At 44.8% G+C, this 22,101-nt stretch overlaps 1 protein-coding gene across 2 annotated transcripts in view; it reads left to right on the top strand.

Annotated features, from left to right (window-relative positions):
* Nucleotides 1-1,419: 1,419 nt before the first annotated feature.
* Nucleotides 1,420-22,101, top strand: part of SRGAP1 (SLIT-ROBO Rho GTPase activating protein 1) — a gene marked incomplete at both ends in the record, with an annotated part of 259,181 nt that continues 238,499 nt past the window's right edge. For both annotated transcript variants that reach the window (XM_080935754.1, XM_080935755.1), the window contains one exon: nt 1,420-1,486. In XM_080935754.1, the coding sequence (XP_080791880.1) occupies nt 1,420-1,486 (67 nt within the window). The remainder of the gene's footprint in view (nt 1,487-22,101) is intronic.

Below are 22,101 nucleotides of genomic sequence, written 5' to 3' on the forward strand. Positions count from 1 at the left end.
TTCCCTCTGTCTCCCCAGCCCTGTTCTTGGATGAGACTTATTATTTCTACAGCATTGTCTCAGTGTCTGTAATTTTTTATGGCGAGATTTACGGTAAGATCCTTTAGGTCAGGTGCCTAAGGCTGATTCCCTCACTTCTAGCTTGTGTCGGCACTAGAACCTAATGTTATCCCGAAAAGAGGAGTCTAAACCTTTCTGTGGTTTTTGTATCTCTCAGTGTAAACACTCTGGCCTCGGGCACCCCTTTGCCATAATCACTTTGATAAATCAGGACCACAGCGTTTGGAAATTATTGAAGAGGAGCCAGGAAAGGTAAACCCTGCTGAACGAAATCTAGCAACATCCTAAATGCAACAGACTCCTACTACACACGCTTTCCCTAAGGGAACAGGAAAGAGAGCCTCCGAGTGTTCAAGAAGTTGCCCTCCCTGCCTCCACGGTAGAGTTTCATCCTCTTTGATTGTCAACCGGCAGGTCCTTCACAATCCAATGTTCAGTTTTCTTCCTGGAGTACGGTGTCCTAGGGTGACACACCCAACTCAGGACTTCAGCCACGAGGGAAGTCCATCCTCCAGGACGATCTCAGAGCGGGGGGAGGAGCCAGGGCCAGGACAGAGAAGACGTCGTCCCAGGAACACCTTCTTCTCAGGGGCGACAGGTCCCCCGCCTTGCCTAAGTCCCAGGGCCAGCAGCACAAGGTTCTCGGGGCGAGCAAGATCTGGGCTCCCAGTGGGCGGGGGCGCGGCTCCGGGTGCGCGTGTCGCCGCGGCCGCCAGGGGGCAGCAGCGGCCAGTGGGCGGCGGAGAAAGAGCCGAGGCGCCGGCGACCGAGGCAGCGGAGAACCCTCGCGGCGCCGGCTCCAGATCCGCCAACTCCGCGGGGCTGAACCGGGCGCGTCCGACCCTCGCCGCCGCCACCCTTCGGGTCCCGCCGATCGCACCCGCGTGGGGACTGCCATCCCTTCGGCCTGCCGGGCGGCGGCAGCATCCCAGTCCCGGGAGCCGGCAGGAAGGGAGGCGGCGGCGGCCGGCGGGGCGCGACCCCCGCACGGGTCTCAACAATGGTGCGCCGCGCTCCCGCGATCCCCGCGTCCGCCCCGCGGCCGTAGAGGAAGCGGCCGGGAGACGCCCCCCGACCCTGCTCGCCCGAGTTTGCACGGCCGGCCTCGTGGGCTGGGGCTCCCGCTCGCCAGCGCCCAGGGCGGCTCAGCCCGGAGCAGGGTGCCGGCGCCCGGCTCGCTCTCGTCGCTCTTCTCCCTCCTCCTCCTCTCGCTCCTCCCGTCCCTCCGGTCCCTCCCGTGGGTGCTGCCTCTGGCTTCTCTGCGAGAGGGAGTACAACTCTCTGCTTCTCCACGGAGACTGGCCGGTGACCGCCCGGCAAGAACTTGCCCATTGAACGCAAGCCGGGAACAGCCGGAGAATGTCCACCCCGAGCAGATTCAAGAAGGACAAAGAGATCATAGCCGAGTATGAAAGTCAAGTCAAAGGTAAGGGTGGGAGCGGCCGCCTCGCTCCTTTTGTGTGCCTGCTTGTCATTGTGCTCCTGGAGTTCCGTGTGTAACTTGGTGTCTGCGTGGGCGGAAGGTGGTAGGGGACAGTTCTGCTCCTGGCCGAGCCCCCGGGGCCTCCTCTAAGCCGGTCCTAACCTGATCAGACCCACCGGGGCAGGCTACCAGGTGGCTTCCCGGGCTGGAGCTCCTGTCTCCCAACAGGCTGGAACTTAATCACCTTCAGCTGGCGATTTACTGGGGGCAGGAAGGCAGCGCCCAGAGTTCCTGCCCAGTTGTCATATCACACCATTCTTTTTATGGGAAATCATTGTCACGGCATTTTTTCCCCCTCCTATGGAGTCGTTTTGTAAAGTCTGGATACTCAGTGGTCGAGCGTTTCATTGAGAGAAGGCTGTTTCAGACATGCACGCTTTCCCGTGTTATAATTTAGTAGGGCGAGTCTGCTTTTGTAAAATAGCTCCCTCCGAGCCCTGGCAGTTAACCTACAGCGACTACTGGAATCTGACTCCTCCTTTATAGCTGGAATTCGGTGCCGTCCTTAACACGGGAGGATATTGCTTTATCATTTGCTGGAGGGCACTTGCATATGAAATGAAGGCTTGAATATATGAATAAGTAGTTTCAGTCCCTTTACATAGTCAGGAGGCAACCTAATTAAGGTTGATTAAGCCCTTTTTACTTTCGGTGCTTTGCACTTTAAAAAAATATTTTTCCCTCCAATTCAAGTGTTTTGTTTTGCACTGGGGTGCTTAATAAACCTCTGTGGGTTAGCTGCCCTACCCCCACCCCGTGTGGTCTCTGCTTTTCCCGATGAAGACAATGGATGGGTGTGAAGATCGCAGGTGTTGAGTGGTGCATTTAATGCAAAGTTCATACAGATAGCTATATAGACACCTGCAGTTACTTAGAGTTTTGTGACAGGGCTGAGCTGACGTGAACTGTGAGGGCTTGCCTTGGGAAAGCCTAGAGCCTCCCAGGTGTCCTTTTGTGTGGTCAAGTTGTGAAAATGCCTGCAGTTCTGAAGAGGACCTGGGGCCTGGCAATCCTGGGTCACCTGAGCCTGAGGGTGACTCAAGACCAACTCATCGTCAAACTCCACAGGAGTTCAGGCTGGCCTTTACAGGGCGGTTGGGCTGAGCATTTATTGAAACTCAGTTTCCTTTCTGCCTGTCATGAAGATCAGTCCATACTTCTAGGAACTCCTCACATGGATGTCAAAGTTATATTAGCAGAGAAGTTATTATTTCCTTAAGTCGGGTAAACTTTCTAATGAGAATAACGCATTTTCCCCCCCAATATGTCTTGTGTAGTCCCAAACTGTTCACAGGACTCCTGATGACAGTCACCATATCCCTGTGTGCGCGCGTTGTCCACATGGCTCTTTGTGGCGGGTTCTCCAGAAGTGGCAGTCTGGTTGTCTTATTGCTTGGAGCACCTCCTGGCACAATTCATATTCAGAAAGGTCTGCTGGTGTGGGTATCTCCCTGTAAGCCACTTGGATCTTTATTTGAAAAAGGACAGGACTCACAGGAACGAAAGGTTTGAATATTATCTTAATTTCCTTAGGGTGTAAGTTCTGTAATATGAGGATAGGCCATCTTTATTTATTAAAGGTGAGACAAATGGGGTTGGTTAGAATACAGCTATCAAATATAAAATTAAGAAAAATTTGTGGACATGGTATAAGCTATTTCTGAAACAATTCAGTCCACAAAAAGTGACCTTTGCTTAGTCCTGTCCACTGCCCACACCCAGTTCTTAGGTTTAGGACGTCGGTGAACCTACTTGGCCCTACCCTGTGGCCTGACTTCAACTAACACACACACACACACACACACACACACACACACACACACACACGGAGGGGGAGTTGGGGGGGGGGCTAGGATCACTCTATTCATATGCAAATATGGGGATTGGTTATTTTAATTCAATGAGTCTAACCTAGCCAAGATACACACGGGATTTCACTTGTGCTCAGGGGCACAACCTAGAGAGTGAGAAAGGACAGCTCAGGGTGTGTAAAGCCAGCTGTCCTGAGCAGTGACGTGGTCCCTCTGAAGGAGAGCCTGGGGGACCAGCTCTGGGTTCCTAACCATATAACTACCCTGCTCCCTCCTGGAGGTCTGTGCAATACTCCCTTGCTCAGGCCAATCCAGCATTTAGATGTGTAGTTTGGGAATAACTCCTCTTACTTCCAGCTATAGCTACTCTATCTGACACCAAACAAAAGAAACCCACCTTTTCTGTTGCTGAAGGGAAAGCCTGGCTTTGCTGGATGCATTAGGTGTGTTCCCAGTGAATAAAGCCACGTGTGTGAATTCTAGCTTGGGCCAGAGAATGTGTGGCTCTGAATCATTCCCATTAGAGGTGATTCTTTTTCCACCTTCCAATTTAAAGTCCAACACTCTGGGGGTATTGTTCTTTCTTGCTGTCTCCCATTTCCCTGACAACAATTGCTTTTACCTTAGAATTCCAGGGATAGTATTTTGATCTGACAAAATAACTCAAGACCTTAGATTTTTATCTCCGTGGCTGCCTGCAAAGGTTTGAGAGCAAGACTACCTGGGGCTATTGTCAGCCTCTGATAATAATGTGTAATTTCATGTGTGAGGCCATAACTCCATTTAGTTCCATGATTCAGATCGGATAGGTCTCTCTCTCTCTCTCTCTCTCTCTCTCTCTCTCTCTCTCTCTCTCTCTCTCTTTCTCTCACTCTCTCTCTCTCTATCTATCTCTCTCCTCACTCTCTATCTTGGGCGTGGTTTTTCTTATCTAACAGAAATTTAGATTTTCTCAGTCCCAAGAGTCTTTGATCAAATTGAAGATGTCATGAAAATTCATATTAATTGCTTCATAAAATGTTCAGACTTTTCACATTTTTTTTTCTTGGCTAACCTGATGTGGATGAAAATCATCTTTGCCTTTAATTTTTTTCCATAGCAAGCCAACTGAGTTCTTTAATTAAATTAGAATTGAATAAAGAGTATAGAAAAATGAAATCATGGTCATATCAATATAGAAGAAATTTGTAATATGGAGGAGGAGTTATCCAAATAGGTGTAGAACAGTTTAGTCATGGACAAACCATACCACGCATGTCACCACTGAAGGGCACATGTCTGGTCATGTGTGTTAGTCAGCATCTCACACAAAACCAAGAGGGCACTTGGAGAGGCTGAGGCAGGAGGTTGGGAAGTTCAAAGTCAGTCTGACAACATACTGAGAAGGGAAATAAAAAATGGCAAGGAGGAAGGAGGGGAAAGAAGGAAGGAAGGAGGAAGGAAGGAAGGGGGGAAAAGGGAAGGAAGGGAGGAAAAAGGAGGAAATAAGGAAAGGAGGGAGGGAAGAAGGGGAAAGAAGGAATCTAGAGAAATACACCATTTTGTAGGCCATTAAGAAATACTCATCTGGGTCTGAGATTCTAAACAGTAGTGTCCACGTGTTCTCTTCTCTGGAAAATGAGCAATGAAGGAGCTCTGGGAAACAGGAGGGGTGTGGGTTATCCAAGGGTCCTTGAGCAATCTGGGGAGCCCCTCTCTGAGGACCTGGAGCAGTGAGAGGTGCATCTTCTGAGGTGAGATGAACAGCACACGTCGACTTTAAATAGCACACATCCACTGTTCCGAATGGACAGCTATTATTTGCAGTATATCCTGGGAGGTACCCTCCTCCTGTCATACCATTGCATTTTAAAGTTTTTTTACTTTATATCCCAGTATCAGCTCCTCCTCTCTTCCCAGTTCACCCTCACACAGTTCCTCCCTCCTTTCCCCACTTCCCTTCTCACTCCACCCCGCCCCATCAACTAACCCCTCTCCACTCCACACCATCAAGTCACTGCATGATTAAGTGCATTCCTCCTCAACTGAAGCCATACAAAGTGTCCCAGTTAGGAGAACGGGATCCGCAGACAACACATTCAGGGACAGTTCCTGCTCCTGTTGGTGGGGGACCTGCAGGAAGACCAAGCTGTACTTCTGTTACAAATATATGTGAGTGGCCTAGGTCCAGAGTATACTTGCTTTGGGGTTAGTGGTTCAGTTTCTGGGAGCCCCCACTGGTCCATGTTAGTTGACTTTGTCGGTCTTTCTGTGGAGTTCCTGTCATCTTCTAGGCCCTTAATTCTTCCCCCAACTCTTCTCTAAGACTCTCGGAGCTCCATCTAATGTTCAGCCGTAGGTCTCTGCTTTCCATCCGTTTCCTCTGGGCTGCTCAGAGCTCAGTTATGTCAGTCTCTGTCTTTGCTGGTAGTGCTCTGAGCAGACCAGACTGGGAAGGGATTGGTGGGGCAGGGTTCCAGACTTGTTTTCTGGAGGTTCACGCAATCCTCCATGGAGAGGTAGGATGCTTTTGGGGTCCTGCAAGACTCCTCAGGTTTCTCTCAAAGGTGGAGGCAGAATACTTATCCACTTAGAATTTATTCATCAAAGGACTCACAGTTTAATGAAAAGATAAATAACTTGTCATTAAATTATCTGTAACTGGGTTGGTTGGTTTGTTTGTTTTCTCCTTGACAAGATCATCTCAGGAAGCCACAGTTCTTGGTGGTCTTGTGATCAAGGAAAATAGCCTGGTGACTGTGTGTGCTCACTTTGCTTGCTGTTGTGTTGAAACTAATTTCAGCTACTGCAAGGAGCTCGTTTTCCTGGATAATGTAACTACAAAATACCCCGGGGTTGACCAGAAGGAGCCACAGGGTTGAGCCCACAGACAGGTTTCAGAGCTGGTTGTGTTTGACCCCAGATTCTTTTCTTTTTCTTTCTTTTTCTCCTTCTCTTCTTAGAAACAGGCTGGCCTTCTGTTAATGAGGATGACTTTCACCTCTTGACCTTCCTACTTTCACCTCCCAGGTGGTGAGGTTACTGATCTTGCCTTTTTCATTCTACCTAGTTGATACATTTAAAAAATAAGTAACCCATGTTTCTAATTTGTTGGGTTTTGATAGTTTGAGGGCAGATGTTGGGATGATAGGTAATTATGTGAAGACATTGTTACTTCTGGATGTTTAGTTACTTTCTAATTTATTGACAACCTACACCTGCTGCCCTGTTGTCATCTCTTGGGAAGAGATGGGACGCAGTATTTAAGTGTATGCTTTGGTGTTAGCTCAATGCCTTGCTACTAATTACACGTGTGACATCAAAGGTGCAATTTCTTCATCCACAAGACATGGATAATAAGAGTAAGACCTTGTCTCTGTGAGGTTGCCATGAGGTGGTTTGTGAGAAACATTTTGCACAGGCTTGGCACATAATACATGCTCAATAAATGTTAGTCATTATATAATTATTTCATTTGTGTCTCATCTACCTCCTGTTATATTCTGATTTAGGTAAGTCTTTTGAAATCCAGATGCCTAATCTTCAGTCTTCCTGAGTAGATGTGCATAGGGTAGATCTTGAATCAGCCACAGAAAGTATAGGGATCTTAGATATAGGGACCTTAGACTGGAATTCGTTTCCTGGTGTAGTTGAAAATAGGAATTCTATGGGCATGGATGAAAGACAGGTCTTTAAAAAGATTTGTTTTTTTTATATGTGCGCATTGTGTGTGCTTGCATTGAGTTAATGTATATAGTGTGTAGGTGCCTGCAGAGGTCAAAGGGGAGTTAATTAACCTGGAGCCGAGGTCATGGGCCATCCAGTGTGGGTGCTGTAAACTGAACCTGAATCCTGTGCAAGCTCACTAAACATACTTTTTAAAAAATGTATTTTATTTTATGAGAACAGGCTTGCGTCTTTGTCTCGTGCTTGTAGTGCCTGCCATTGTCAGAAGGGGGCGCTGGATCCTTGGGAACTTGAGTTGCAGATGCTCGTTAGTCACCTTGCAGGTGCAGGGAGACTAACCTGGGTCCTCGGTAAAAACCATGAGCCTCCTTCTCTCTACCCCCACCCCACCCTTGCCAGAAGGTGCACTTTGTTCTTTCACCCAAGCACAAGGTACTAAGTCTAAAGTGATTTTTCTGAGACTGGGTGGCCATGTTTGCTTGAGTTTGTTTTAGGTTTTCTCTATTTTCGTATAATGATGATACATGGAAAAATAAAACCATAGACCACTCCCTGAGTTTATCTCTGAGTTAAAGCATTCTTATGATGTCAGTAAAGTCAGTGATTTAATTCCATACTGTCTGAGACAGGGCCTCACTCTGTAGCCTAGGTTGGCCTTGAACTTCCTCTGTATGACACATGGCTTGGAACCAGGTGTACATCCAAGCGCACAACCACAGCCAACTACTTACGCAGCCTCCCCCCATCTATATGTGTGTGTGTGTGTGTGTGTGTGTGTGTGTGTGTGTGTGTGATAGTATATATAATATATTCACATATGGTATATATAATATATACACATATGATCTATAATTTATATATTTTATATAAAACATATAATCTATAGATATAATTTTAGGTTTAAATACATATATAAATATATTTATAAACTTAAAATTTAATTCACAAACTATATTGTATAAGTTAATTTAGAAATGAGAATTTCACTTATTGCCAGTTTGCTGCTGATCCCCATGAAAGCAACTTGACTGTGTAGCCCCACCCCCTTGTACAGGGCTTCACTAAACATTTATTGACTGAAGAGAGCAGAGTATAGGATGAAAATTCATCTGTAGTGATCACTCACAATTATTCACAGTGATACATGGAGAACGTTCACATTACTGTCCTTCACCAAGTATGGCCACAGCGTTAAGTAGAGGTAAGATTGTAGCGTCTTTTGAAAGTCTGGAAACAGTGACAGTGTCTTAACAGTAAATAAAGGCTGGCTACGTCTCTTTGGAGAAAGGTTGGCTAGCTTGCACACGTGCTTGCACACATGGAGTGTTCTGTAGTTGTTAACAATGGCTTTAGAATAGTATTTATTACATGGTGAATTAGAAGTGGAAAGCGAAGGTCTAAAAAACAATGGTGGTATTAATTACACATCACCATAACCAGAGCTGACATGATTGGGTGTTCAGAGTGTGTGGCTGTCAGGTGTGGCCTCCTCCCGTGGGGAGACAGGCTTCACATGCTCACAAGAGATATGCCCTTGTTTGATGTGGCTCTTCCTTCCTGTTTCTGATCCTGCTGTACCTGGCCCTTAGCAAACTTTGAGGCTTAACTGCTCGAATCTCCTGTTCAGCCTCATTGTCCTGCAGGATGAGGGTAGGCAAAGGAAATCCGAGCAAAGTATAGTCTGTGTTGATCTGGTGACAGTGGAACTTGGCCACAGGCTGTTCCACGCATGCGTAGTTGGAACTCGGAGATACATTGTAGCTTTTCCTAAGGTTGGGTTTAGATTTCAGGAGCTGGAGGGAGGCGGGATAGGGAGGGTAGACTGGGAAAATACTCTCCTTTTTCTCCCTCCCTTCCATCTGAAAAAAAAAAAAAAGAAAAGACATGGAGGTTACAGAAAGTTATTTACAGTTCAGGAAATACAGTGTAAGATGAGCTGTGAGTACCAGTTGGCAGTGTCTTAGAAATTTCTATGCTTGCGTCTTTGGGGACATAGCTCTCTTCCCATTCTTACCCCCCCAGTTTAGAATTTACTGTTATTAATCACTCATTTGCTTTCTTTAAAGTTTCACTATAGTTTTTCTAGTCTTTTTTTTTATATCTTCGATATGTGATATGTTGATATGTGAAGAATATAGAGCTGTTTGAATATGTTCTGGGTTTTTAATGGTATTGAGAAAATATTAAAATTTAAAAGCGGAATAATAAAAGTTTGATCTATCTAACGACTCTTTTATCTTTTAAGGATGCATGCTGCGGTATTTGTGCTTGAAAATGACATGTGGAGGTTTGTTGATGCTGTTGTTTGTTGGTTTGTTTTTTATCGTACCCATGGAGAGACAGGAAACAGACTAAACTCTAGCTAAAATAAGATTTCTATGAATTGATGACTATTGTGTATATGATTCCTGTGTGTGTGTATGTAATTTTACTAATATGAAATGTAAAGATTGCTAAGGCAAAGTGTTTATCTGTTCTGGACAAGTTTTCATCTCTAGCACTGGGAAAAAATCAGTATTTATTCTTATGACTTTGATCTTTTTACTTTAGTATAATGTCAATACTAAATTAATATCAATAGCTATAATTTTAAATACTATACCACATATTCTCTGATATGTAATATTCCAGTTCATGAAGATACCACAAGCTACTTCCTCTTTCTGTTTTAAGTTTGAGTTATTTGCAGTTTTGGCTGTCCAGCATAACACAGCATCCAAATGCTCTAAGTGTCTGTTGCATCTCTGGTATTTATGTTCTTACCAGTGGAGGATGGAACTTCATATACATTATGAAACGCACATAGAATTGACCAGTATATTCGCCAAGACACAGTCTCCACTGTTGTGATAAGGAGAAAGAAAGCTGGCTGTGGTGGCACAGGCCCTTAACTCAGCATTCAGAGGCAGAGGCAGACAGAACTCTCTGAGTTTGAGGCCAGTATGGTCGACATAGCAAGTTTCAGGACAGCCAGGGCCGTCTCAAAACAAAACCCCACAAACCTAAATAACAACAATAATAGTAGAAGATAGAAGTAGTAATAATAATTATGTCAGTGACTGAAAATATAGACTTATTAATATTATTACTACTACTATTATTGTTATTATTGTGATTTTGAGACAGCCTCGCGGCAGCTCAGGATGGCCTAGAACTCACTCAGTGGCCCAAGCTGGTTTTGGACTCACAGCAGTCTTCCTCCTTATGCTTTGGTAATGCTGAGATTAGAGATGTACTTTCCCCACACCTTGAATGCCTCACTAAAATCTCTTCCTGCTCATCTAACTGTGGAGGTGTGCAGTCTTGGCCGCCAGGATCTCTGTGCTCCGGTAGATTATTCAGGCTGTCTCTACTTTGCGGTGCTACCAGGGCCTCGAGGATTGAACATGATCGCCTGTCTGAAACCCAGTCTTGAATTTGTTCATATTCTGGCTTGTGACAAGAGACAAGCAGGTACAAGGTTTTGAAATCCAAGAGCTCAAGGAATGTGTAAATTCCATCGATGTAACTGGTGAGACCCTGATGAGTCATGTGATCACACATTGCTGCAAAGGAGGCTGGGAAATGTAGTCACCCTTCATAGCTGGGTATAGTACAGTAACCTCAAAAGGAGAGAGCAGACTTAGTGTGTGATTGGCAGTTGCCATGAAGACATGCTTTTGGAAGTGGTCTTTTGAGTGAAATGGTACTTTTCCTTAATTTGCTTGATTCCAGTTGCTAATGGGAGAAAATCTTGTCAAATATTCACTGGGTTATTTTTTTAAATAACTAAAGTCCTTACTCGTGTCTTTGCCCCCTTAATGATTTGTGCGTTTTTATTTTTAGTGTGTTCTTTGTATTGGCCTATTGTGTGTTATATTACAGACATAATTCTCTCAGTTTATAGCTTGTGTTTTGACATTTGAAAATACTGTTGCTTGGCAAACCAAAGTGATTTTGATTTGTTCATGTCTAGCAAATATTTTTGTTTATGCTGCTGAGGCAGGGTCTTACTGAGTAGACTCAGCTGCCCTAGAACTCAATATGTAGACCAGGCTGGCCTCAGAATTACAGTGATCTTTGTACCTCTGCCTTTCTAGTGCTTCTATAGAAGATAGGCCTGCAACAAGGTGCCTAAGACACTTACTTATGTTGGTGTTCAAGTAATCTTCCCCTTCTCGACAGTCAAAGAAACATGAACCCTCTTCATCATTTCCCAAATGCTCCTGGTTTTGCTTTGGATATAGAGGGGTTTTGTTCTTGTTTTTGAGACAGGGTCTCACTGTGTAGTCCTGGATGTCCTGGAACTCACTATGTAGACCAGGGTAGCCTTGAACTCACAGAAATTTGCCTGCTCCATATCTCTCTAGTGCTGGAATTTAAGTTATGAGCCATCAAGTCCCACAAAGATGGAAGATTTTAATTAATTATAGACTCATCTTTGGCATTGTGGATATTAAGGATACATTTGTAGTTTTAAAAACAGCTGCAGCTTTATTCATTTCTTAAATAGACATGTTTAAGGACTTTTTCTATTTTTAAAAATTAGATGTATGCATTAGTACATGTGTGTGTGAAGGTATGATAATTTGAGAGTCGAATGAACTAACCCTAGACAGAGTAACAGCAACAAGGAATCTACAGGAGCCAAGCACATTCAGCATGAGACCCAGCTAGGAGCTAGGTGCTAAACCCTACCTGAGGTAAACCAAGGGATGGGGCTTGGGCTTCTAGGGCAAGGGAGGTGTTGTCAGAGCATGGGACAGTGCATACAAGGACAGGTGCAGTGGACATGAAGTGTCCTAGAAGCCTGTGACTGTCCTTCCTGGGCCAGTCAGACTCCTAACTCTGCTTCATGTGAATGGGCCTTTCTGGCCAGAAAAGGGTGTGTCTGTGGGAGGAAACTCTTTCTTTTCTCTTTCAAACATATTTATTTATTTGTTTGTTTGTTTGTTTGTTTGTTTATTGTATGCAAATACAGTGTCACTGTCTTCACACACATCAGAAGAAGGCAATGGCTCCCCATTGGTTGTGAGCGACCATGTGGTTGCTGGGAATTGAACTCAGGACCTCTGGAAGAGGAGTCAGGGCTCTTAACCTCTGAGCTACCCCTCTAGTCTGGAGGAGCTCATTCATAGTCACGTTATTAAGGCACCTACATTTCCCTCATAGTCATGGTTTTCTCTTCCTTCTGGGCTTATCCTGTGTCAGTAGAGGTCTGTTGTTTTTCTGAATAGCGATCTTGAAGTATGTCAAGAAAGGTGGTTTGGGCGTGACATATTAAAGCATCCAGCCTCCTACAAATTCAGATTTGGGTAAATCAGAAAGTAAGACCAGGTTTCATATTCCAAATCACATCATCTGTATTTGTTTACTTATTTATTATTTATGTATTTATATTATTTATAGGCCAGGTATTTGTTTATCTATTTATAGACCAGGTCTCACATTGTACTCCAGGTTGTTCTTGAACTCACAGCACAGTACACTCACCATAGACCTTCTGCCTCAGCCTCCATCAAATGCTGGAATAGCAGGCATACGTTTTCACAGCTGGCTTGAACTGTATATATACTCTATTTGTAGTGGCTTGAATGAGAAAAGTCCCTATACACTTACGTGTTTGAATAACTAGTCTCTCGTGAGTGGAACTGTTTGGGAAGGATTAGGAGGTGTGGCCTTGTTGACACAGATGTGTCAGTGGGAATGGGCTTTGAGGTTTCAAAAGTTCACACCAGGCTCAGCCTCACAATTTTTCTCCCTGCCACCTTTGTATCAGAAATGAGCTCTCGGTTACCATTCCTGTGCCAGGCCTGCTTGCTAAACCGTGACAGGACTAACTCTCTGAAACCATAAGCAAACCACACACACACACACACACACACACACACACACACACACACACACGCACGCACGCACAAAGAGTTAAATGCTGCATCATTTAAAAGTCGCTTTACTCATGTCTTTCGTTGCAGTGGTGGAAGAGTAATTAAGGTGTGTTTATTAAATAGATAAGATCCTTTCAGGCTATTGAACATTGACAGTCCTTGTATTTGTCTCCTTTTCTTCTCAAGACTATATCACGCATCCTGGCGCCACTCAGACATGGTCAGTAGTCCAGTATTGGTTAGCAGGCTACTTGTTCCCCAGTGTGCGCGAGGAGAAATTACATTATGACACGGAGTCCCCAGAAAGTCTTGCTGGCCCAGATGAGCATGGGCCAAATCAAGCATTACGGAGGGATCCAATATTCCAGTGCAGGTTCCCAGCAGAAGGAACGGTTTCCTGGCCCATCTGTACCATCCAGCTTCTAATGGGGTGGTGCTGGCCACCTTCCCATCCGACTCTGCAAATCTCCATCCGTTCCTGCGCACAGACTTCCTGTAACAAGGCGGCACGCTTGTCAGTTGAGATCTCAGACGACCCGTTTTTCCCTTCATGGAATCTCAGCCTTTCAATCTGAATATTGAGTCTGGGGAGCAGCTTTGTTTCCTGAGCTTACTGTGAGGCTGAGGTCAGGACCACCATGGCAGTGGAGGGAGCCCTGGGTTTCAGTAAGTGCTCAACAACTATCAGCTGCCACAATCTTGTTAGTGTTTGATCTCATCAGAAGCTATGGTCCAAATGAGTGACAAATTAACTTCCTTAATTATGACCTGCTCATCTCTAAGAAGTTGGTATTTGCATATGTACGCTTTTTATAAAGCAGGGTACTGTGTTACCTGGCTAGCCCCCAAATCAGAGACAAACCCAGCCCTGCCGTCCGTGTGTCCTCATTAAAGCCATGTGCTACTGGACCTGTTAAGTGACACATTTAAGAAACTTTAGTTTCTGTTTGTTTCATTTTTCTCCCTGTTTGTTTTGTCCTGTTCACGGTGCTAGGGAGGGGACCCAGGGTCTTGAACATGCTACACAAGTGTCCTGCCAGCTACATCTTGAGCCCAAGACCCACTCCTCTCTAAAGAACTTGGGATTACTTACTGGGGCTTCAACTTTATGAAGAAAACATTAAAGATGCAGATTTTAACGATCCCTCATGAATGTAATGGGACCCAATTAGCCATCAGCAGAATCCACACTGAGCCAAGCTTCAAAAGGGGTTGTTAGTCTTTCTGTGACTTGTACCTATAAGGGGACACACTTTACAGCTGCCTGCGTCATTATTAGCGGAGAGCCAGAGAGCTAATGAATGTTATTTTCTCCGTGTGTGTGACCCGCAGCGATAGATAGAAATGGCTCTACCAGAAATCTCTAGCTGTTCATTCACTACAAGTTGCCAAAAATAAAAGGGCTGCCAGACAGACAGAGGGAAGCTCTCATCCAGCCAAATGTCCATCAAAGGCACAGTCTTCCTTTGCTTCTAGGTGGGGTGCACATGTGGGGAATCCTAGTGCTGCTCTTACAGGAACAGCACAGAACAGCAACCCATAGGAAACAGACTCGCTGACTCGTGGGGTTTTTTTGGGGGGGGCAGATGTGGGTCAGCATTTGATGGGAGCCTTCTTATCAGCTTATCCTGTGCTGGTGCTGGTGCTGGTGCTGGTGCTGGTGCTGGTGGAGGCTGAGCTAGGAGGAAGAGGGGAGGGGAAGGAGATAGGAATAAACAGTGCACAGGCTGAGGAGTGAGAGTTAAAAGTCACCTTTGTGTAGAAACTCACTCCACCTCCTCAGGAGGATTCACTTCCCACCCCCTAACCCCTGTGGACCTGTTGTCAGTATTTTGTTGAAGCTTTGCCCCACAGTTACCTGGCAACAGCTGGGTGTTCCCGACTCACTATAAAAGGGGTTTGCCCCCTCCTCTCTCTCTCTTGCTTTCTTCCTCCTGCTCTATCCTCTTGCCCCTTCCTCTCCTCTTCCCCATTCCCCTCCCCCACCACTCTTCCCATGCTCATGGCCAGCCTCTACTCCTCTTCTCTCTCTCTCTCTCTCTCTCTCTCTCTCTCTCTCTCTCTCTCTCTCTCTCTCTCTCTCTCTCTCTGCCTTTCTCTGCCTCTACTACCCTTTCAACTATCTTTTTATAAAACAAAACACCAGTTATTTCTTAGATGTCCAACCCTTGCATTTGGAGACAGGGAAGGAGTCTTTGCTTGTTAACAAGTCCACAGTGACCTGAGGAGCTGGACCTTACCTAAGTCCCCAGAAGTGTCCAAGTCCTGCTGTCCTGGTGAGTCCAGGACTAAACTTTGAGAACCTTTGCTCTAAATATCAAAGCAGTGGTATGTTTTCCTTAAAGTAGTCAGTTTAATCCCCTCTTGTGTTCCTTGAGTTCAAAGCTGCCCTGTAACAACCACTCTAGCTAGATATGGAAGTCAGCAGTTCTCGACCTTCCTAACGCCATGACCCTAACCGCAGGTCTTCCTGTGGTGACCCCCAGCCGTAAAATTATTCCCCGTTGTTACTTTGCAGCTTGTAATTTTGCTACTACCGTTGTGACTTGGAATGTAAGGTTGAGAAGTTACAAGTTGCGAGTGCAAGCCCAGTCCCGGCAGGTTGACGAGGGGTGCAGTGCCTCTCCTGGCCTTCTCCAGCCTCCCGTTCCCCCCTACATTCCCATGTATTGCTTCTTCTCATGCTGAGGATTCAGCCTGTAATCTGCGCATCCCTGGACACAGGCAAGAGAACGCAGTGTGTTCTTTATGAGCGGCTTAAGTGTTTGCTCCTCCGGACTCCTATCCCCCAAGGACTTTCTGTTATCCCGGATATATTAGTATATAAGATAGAAACACTGACCAAATGATGGTATCTTAGTCTATAAAGGAGATACACAGATTTACTACCAGCAGTAAATTGTAGATAATTCTTAGGTATGTGTATAGTTCTATATTCTGTTAATCATGGGCTGAAATATTCACACCAGTGAGATAGATGTGAATGTTGGTTTTTACACACAGAATTAGAGCTTGGCTGAAGATTTGATGCTTCAGGATGTAGGACACTGGCAGTGTTTCTTAGCTGGATAAATATTTCTATTTTATAATCACTGGTCTGAGATGGTTGCTTGGCATAAATATAGCATACAAAATGGCATACGAATATTTAGGACAATCAAAATTGTTGTGAATTCTGTACTTACCCCAAGTCAAAATTCATTTAATACTTTCTTTTGTGAAACTCAAAGCCAAAACTTCAGAAAGCAATTTTTGAACTCCCCGTTCCCTTTAATGAGATTTTTTTTTCCAAATTGTCTTATTTTTGAAGATATGAGTCTTTTTATTTTATGCATATGGGTTTTTGCCTGCATTTATGTATGTGCACTAGCATGCTTCAAACCCACAGAGGCCATAGGACTTCTTGGAACTCAAGTTACAGATGGTTCTGCCCAATATTGGTTGCGGGGCTTGAACCTGGGTCCCCTGCAAGAGCAGCAAGTATTCTTAACCTCTGAGGCATCTCTCCAGCCCCCACAGAAACACTGTCTAGAAGCAAACATCTTAAACAGCACAACCTGAAGCTGCACTGCTTTGGTACTCACATGCTGGGGGACAGTAGGAAAACTGTCCGTAATTAAACCATTGTGTTTGTATAAGCACACCGACGGCCACAGCAATCAATAGCTTATAGTTGTCTGGCATTTGCATTGGCATGTTTCAGGCAGCATTTGTTGGTGCTGTGTATGTTGTGTGTACAGAATGCAGTGGACTATGTCGGTGCTCATAGGAACACACCCTGTCCTTCACCATGCTGTTTTTGGTGTATTTCGGCTCAGAAACCTCTCGTTGTTGCCAGATGTTCAAGCTTCCCCCAGCTCTGCTCTGCAGCCTTCATGGGGTCATGACCCACAGTTTAAGAAGCCGGTTCCCCCGTGCGTTCTGCTCTCCTGCTCTAGCCGCTGCTCCGAAGAGACACCAGACTTGAGACCAGCTAGAGCGAAGTGCTTTGTGGGCTATGGCTCATTGGAGGGGTGTTGTTCTAGAAATGGGCAATTTTATTTCATTTCACGAGAGCTCTTGTTCATTTGCTTTTCAAATCCTGGGTCTACGGCGATTCATGAAATTGCTTTAGCAGTAATTGCATGGGAATAACAGTGTATATGAGGGCAAGCTCTCAAGTCTCAGAATAAGAAACATTTCAACAAAGGGGTCCTTGAAAATTCTCAAGTCAGCTGCGCACCATGGCATGCCTTTGGTCCCAACTACTCAAGAGTCCTGAGACAGGGGGCTTGCTTTAACTCTGAAATTCAAGACCAATCTGGGTGACATAGTGAGACCACCACATACACTAAAGAGAAGAATGGGGGGGGAGGGACAGACAGACAGACAGAGGGGCAGAGAGAGACAGAGAGGCTTAGAGAGGGAGGAAGAGAGACAGATGAAACTCACCAAGGACAGCATCCAGGAACACTCAAAAGTCAGACGTGAACTCATGGTTCACCTCATACTTCTACATGGCCAATTTCCAGTTGGAAGAAGAAGTAATTCTAATCCCTTCCCCTCCCCAATTCCAAATAAACACAGTTAATCCCAGTCAATTAAGTGTGCTTATGACATAATTCCATTATATAGTGAACTGGCCCAAAGTTCTTTAGTTATGCCACAATGAGGTGCCACCCACTCATCCTGCCATTCAGCCATTGTCCACCTGGTTAGGCTCCTTGAGGGTGTGTCTCGGCCGAGCTGATGATCCACCGAGCAGGCCTCCTATAGGGTCTTCTCATTTCCCTAGCAATGCAACCCTCTCCCAGATGTAAAAGCCACTCAGGGCACCCGATTTGGCTTTTAGTATTTGTGAGGCAGTGTTTGTTGAGTGAGGAGTTAGTAAGGGATGGCAGGCGCTTTTCTGGTTCATGTCCTAGCTTTATAAATGAAGGGGCAAACAGTTCAGCTGCACGGCCTGTTAGAAGGGTCTTTAAGCTACCCTAGGAAGGTTGTCCTGCTGTGGGAGTGCTCAGCACACTCGAGGCAGAGACAGCTGATCTGACTTTGATAGATGAGTAGGTGCTCCCCTGAAAAGGGGGTGGGAGCATTCCAGGTAAAGAAGAGGCTCCAGGGACTCCCGTGCGTTTCCTTTTTAGGAATCATCAGCTGAGCATTTTAAATGCGTGCAACCGAGGTGAACCTAGAACGTCAGTCCTGTACTAGCTAATAGTCACTGCGTGTGAGCTATGTGCCTGGCTGTCAGGTGTCCTTCATACACACGCTTACATCTCCCAAGAACTGCAAGAGATGGTGCATGCAGACCCCACTTCCCAAATCCGAGTGTAACTGAGGAACCTTTAATTTGCCAGAGGTGACACAGTGAGGACCAACCATGACGAGGCATGTGCACTCCAATGCCACAGAAGTGGTTTCGGTTTTGATGTGGTTGTGAGGCAGTCAGGGGCCAGTAGGAAGGATGGAGTCAGATAGGAAAGTGTGTGGGATAGACTCAGAACTCCAAGCAGAGAGAGGCCAATTATAAAAGGTCACATATATATATATATATATATATATATATATATATATATATATATATATATATATATATATATATATATATATATATATATGTACTCTTCATTAACATGTTGGAAGGTTCATGGAATTACAGAGAAGTGAAATCTATCAGGTTTACGGATTGTAGCACGACCCAGTGTGGTGCTGGAATGACATACTGATGTGTATATATGTACTGTGCACACATGTATGTGTACATGTACACACATGTACGTGTGCATGTAGAGGTTGGAGCACTGGGTGTCATTCACCAGGAATGCCATTTGCCTAATGTGTATGTGAGGGTAGATCTCTCACTGGCCTGGGGCTTGCTGATTGGGCTATGCTGGCTGGCCGGTTAGCCCCAGGGATCTTCCCTCTCAGTCTCTTTCACAATGGAGTTGCAAGGACTGGCTGCTTGCCCTTTATGTGGGTCAGGGAGTCAGGCTCAGGTCCTCTATTCCTGCAAAGCAAACCTTTATTGACTGAGCCATCTTCCCCACTAAGAGCATAGTATGATGTGTTTTTATCCTTTATTTTAAACTTTTTGGGTGCCGTGTGTGTGTGTGTGTGTGTGTGTGTGTGTGTGTGTGTGTGTGTGTAATATAAAAGAATACAGAGCTGGTTTTGTAGCTCAATTTAGAGTGCTTGTTTTGTGTAATCAAGGCCCTGGGTTCAATATCCGGAGTATCTTAACATATTTTAAAGAAAGAGACTAGTGTAATCTAGACTAGCATAAATAGCTGGCTTACCAATAGAAATACATACAGATAGGGTATCCATATAGAAAGACGTACAGAGATGGTGTCCATTTCTTCTTGATGTGACGTGAGCTGGGTTACCTGTCTGCACCATGGGCATATGTTGGTGGCCGAGTGGCAAGGATGGGGGTTGATTTCCTTTTTAACTTTTGGTTGTCCCTTGTGGAGTCACATGATAGATATGTATGCTTTTGGAATTAAACACCTGAAGAGGAAGCCTTCCTTCCATTGAAGCCTTTTTCATATCTTCTCCTGTTCTGTCAGAAAGGAAAGTCTTTTTGCCACAAAAAGCCTGCCACTTTGAGGTGATCTAAGTCTGGATAGAAGCAAGGGGTCCTTTGATTCTTGCAAACTGACACTCGTGTGTGTGTGTGTGTGTGCACTCTTCCAAACTGTGAGTTTTCAGATGATTGGGAGGGATCCAGGCAGAACTGTTCAGTGATGTAGGTGCATGAAGCTTGTGTTTACAGCCAGTTACTCTAACTTGATGGGTAAGATGCTGACGGCCGCTGCATCCCATGAAATACAGTGAGTGTAGACTTACTAGTACATCTTGGGGATCTACTGCTCTGTCTTTGGTTTTCTGAGTCTGGGTCTCATGTAATTCAGTCTTATCTCAAACTTGATATGCCTCATGTACCTGAGGCTGGACGTGAACTCCTGATCCTCCTGCCCCAACCTCTAGCGTGCTAGGATTATAGGTGTTAGTCAGCCACCACACCCAATTTATTGTTCCGTTAGCTAAAAATATAGCAGATGAAATCTGTGAGTCCAAGAGAAAGTTGATTTTCGGAAGTACATAGAACCATGTTGCATAACTTTGTTTACATGGAAACATCGAGCATGAGAGAGACACGTTTTTGGAGACCACGGTGGTTCTTCAGAAAATGGCATATTTTCATTGTTTCATAGCCCTTTGGTGTCATTGACTGATTGTTATTAATTGGTCAGGTGTCCCGATCGATCTCAGTCAACACTATGCACATGGAATTCTAGCTGAGCAGCCACCAACCTTGTGTGCATGCATGTATGAGCGTGTGTGTGTGTGTATGTGTGTGTGTGTGTGTGTGTGTGTGCTTGTTGCATAGATCCTTTTATATCTTGTTTAGATTTCTTCCTACATCACATTTCTTTAAAGATAGTAACTTGCTCAATATCTCTTCTTTTTAATTTTCCTCACAATAAGACCAGTGACTCAGTTTCTAGCAGCTTCCTTGGCTTTAAGTTTACAAGAACTCAAGGCCAGACACAGTATGGGCATCTTCACTTTGGACTCTGGAATTTCCCCAAAAGCAGCGATGAATCACTTGGGAATGACGGGTCATGCATGGGTTTGATTCTTCCTCTTCCTCATGGTGGTTTTGTATCCCATCTGTTATGATCGGATCTTCGTAAGGTCTTCCTTCTGTCTCTCCTTAGTTACCATGTCTAATCACCACACTCTTGTTTGCCAAAGCACTTCTACCATATTAGCACTTTGGTTTTCAACACACAAGTAACCCGAGGCAGAAAGGCTTCGGGTTCACACTTCCATAAGGGTTTGCATTAGAGGACTCCACTTTTGTTCGTTTTTTTTTAGAAAAATGTCAGTTCGACACATGAGATTTGTTAAATATAAATCCTATTTAATGTAATTGAGCTGTCTCTTTAAAACAAAACAACAACCATTTGATGGTTAACCGTAGCCAGGAGCTCTTTGCTTCACAGGTTGACTGTACACCATGAGCCAAACGTGGGAGGATCTCACCATTTCTCATTAGGAGTGGAGGCAGAAGCTGATAAAACCTTGGAATTCCATTAGAACATTCAGAGATACCTGACCCAGGGCTGATGGGGTAGTGGTAGAACATGCCCTTGGCATGAATGAGGCCCTGGATTCGAGTCCTCCACCCCAGCACATAAACTCTATCCAAAAGAAATAATCAAGGATGAATATAAGAATTTATACATAATCTGGCTCACTATGGTTTCATTAAACCAAGGAAGTTATAAATATAAATACATCTATAAACACTTACAAGTTATAAATACCAGAGTCAGGAAATAATCAAGACAGGCATGGTACGTAAAAGGGTTAGAATTATTATATGAAGTTACTAAAACCCGTCGTGTTCTAATTTTTTTTGTTTGTTTGTTTGTTTTGACTTTTTGAGGGTGAGTTTCCCTGTGTAGCCCTGTCTGACCTAGAATGACCTCTGTAGAGCAGACAGACCTCAAACTCAGAGCTCCGCCCACCTCCGCCTCCTGAGCGCTGGGATTAAAGGTGCCTCTGGCTGACCTCTCAGATACTTGTTTTATCTGTTGCCATAGCGCCATGCTTTACAATAAGGAAGACATTCTTAAACCCACTCTAAACTGTAATTATTTGTGTAGCTACTTTGTTTAATCTCTGTTCTCCATAGACTTAAAGACCCTATCTGCCGTATGCACGCCAGCTTCAGGACTGAGCAGGGCACCAAGCAAATAGTAAGCGTTCGGTCAATATTTGTTTCAAACCACAAAGATCAGATTTCTCTTATTTCAGTTTCTTAGCAGGAAGGTCACCTGTGAGAAAGCTGCTGGAGCGCTGGCTGCTCTGGGTGGGAATCCATGCTATTGATGCCAAGTGGGTGTAAATGTAGAGATGTCGTGGTGTCAAGTAGTATGTAGTTGAACCGGAAGTGTGAGTGTGTGTTTGTGCACGCATGCATGTTTTTATGGGTTTGGGTTTTTGACATATTAATAAGTACAAGAGTACTGCTATTTCTTTAATTTTTTTTTAAGTTGGAATTCTCAGGTTTTAGAATAAGAGTACCATAGATTATGGCAGCGGCACCCCAGATACCCTGTTTTAAAAGTCAGGACTTTAGGCAAGAGTATGCAAGCTTGTAGTCATCTGGAAAGGTATTTTGGACAGGACAATAGAAGAACCCCAAATCCTTTGAAAAGGC

The sequence above is a fragment of the Micromys minutus genome, assembly GCF_963924665.1.
Source record: "Micromys minutus genome assembly, chromosome: 22".
Classification (NCBI taxonomy): Eukaryota; Metazoa; Chordata; class Mammalia; order Rodentia; family Muridae; genus Micromys; species Micromys minutus.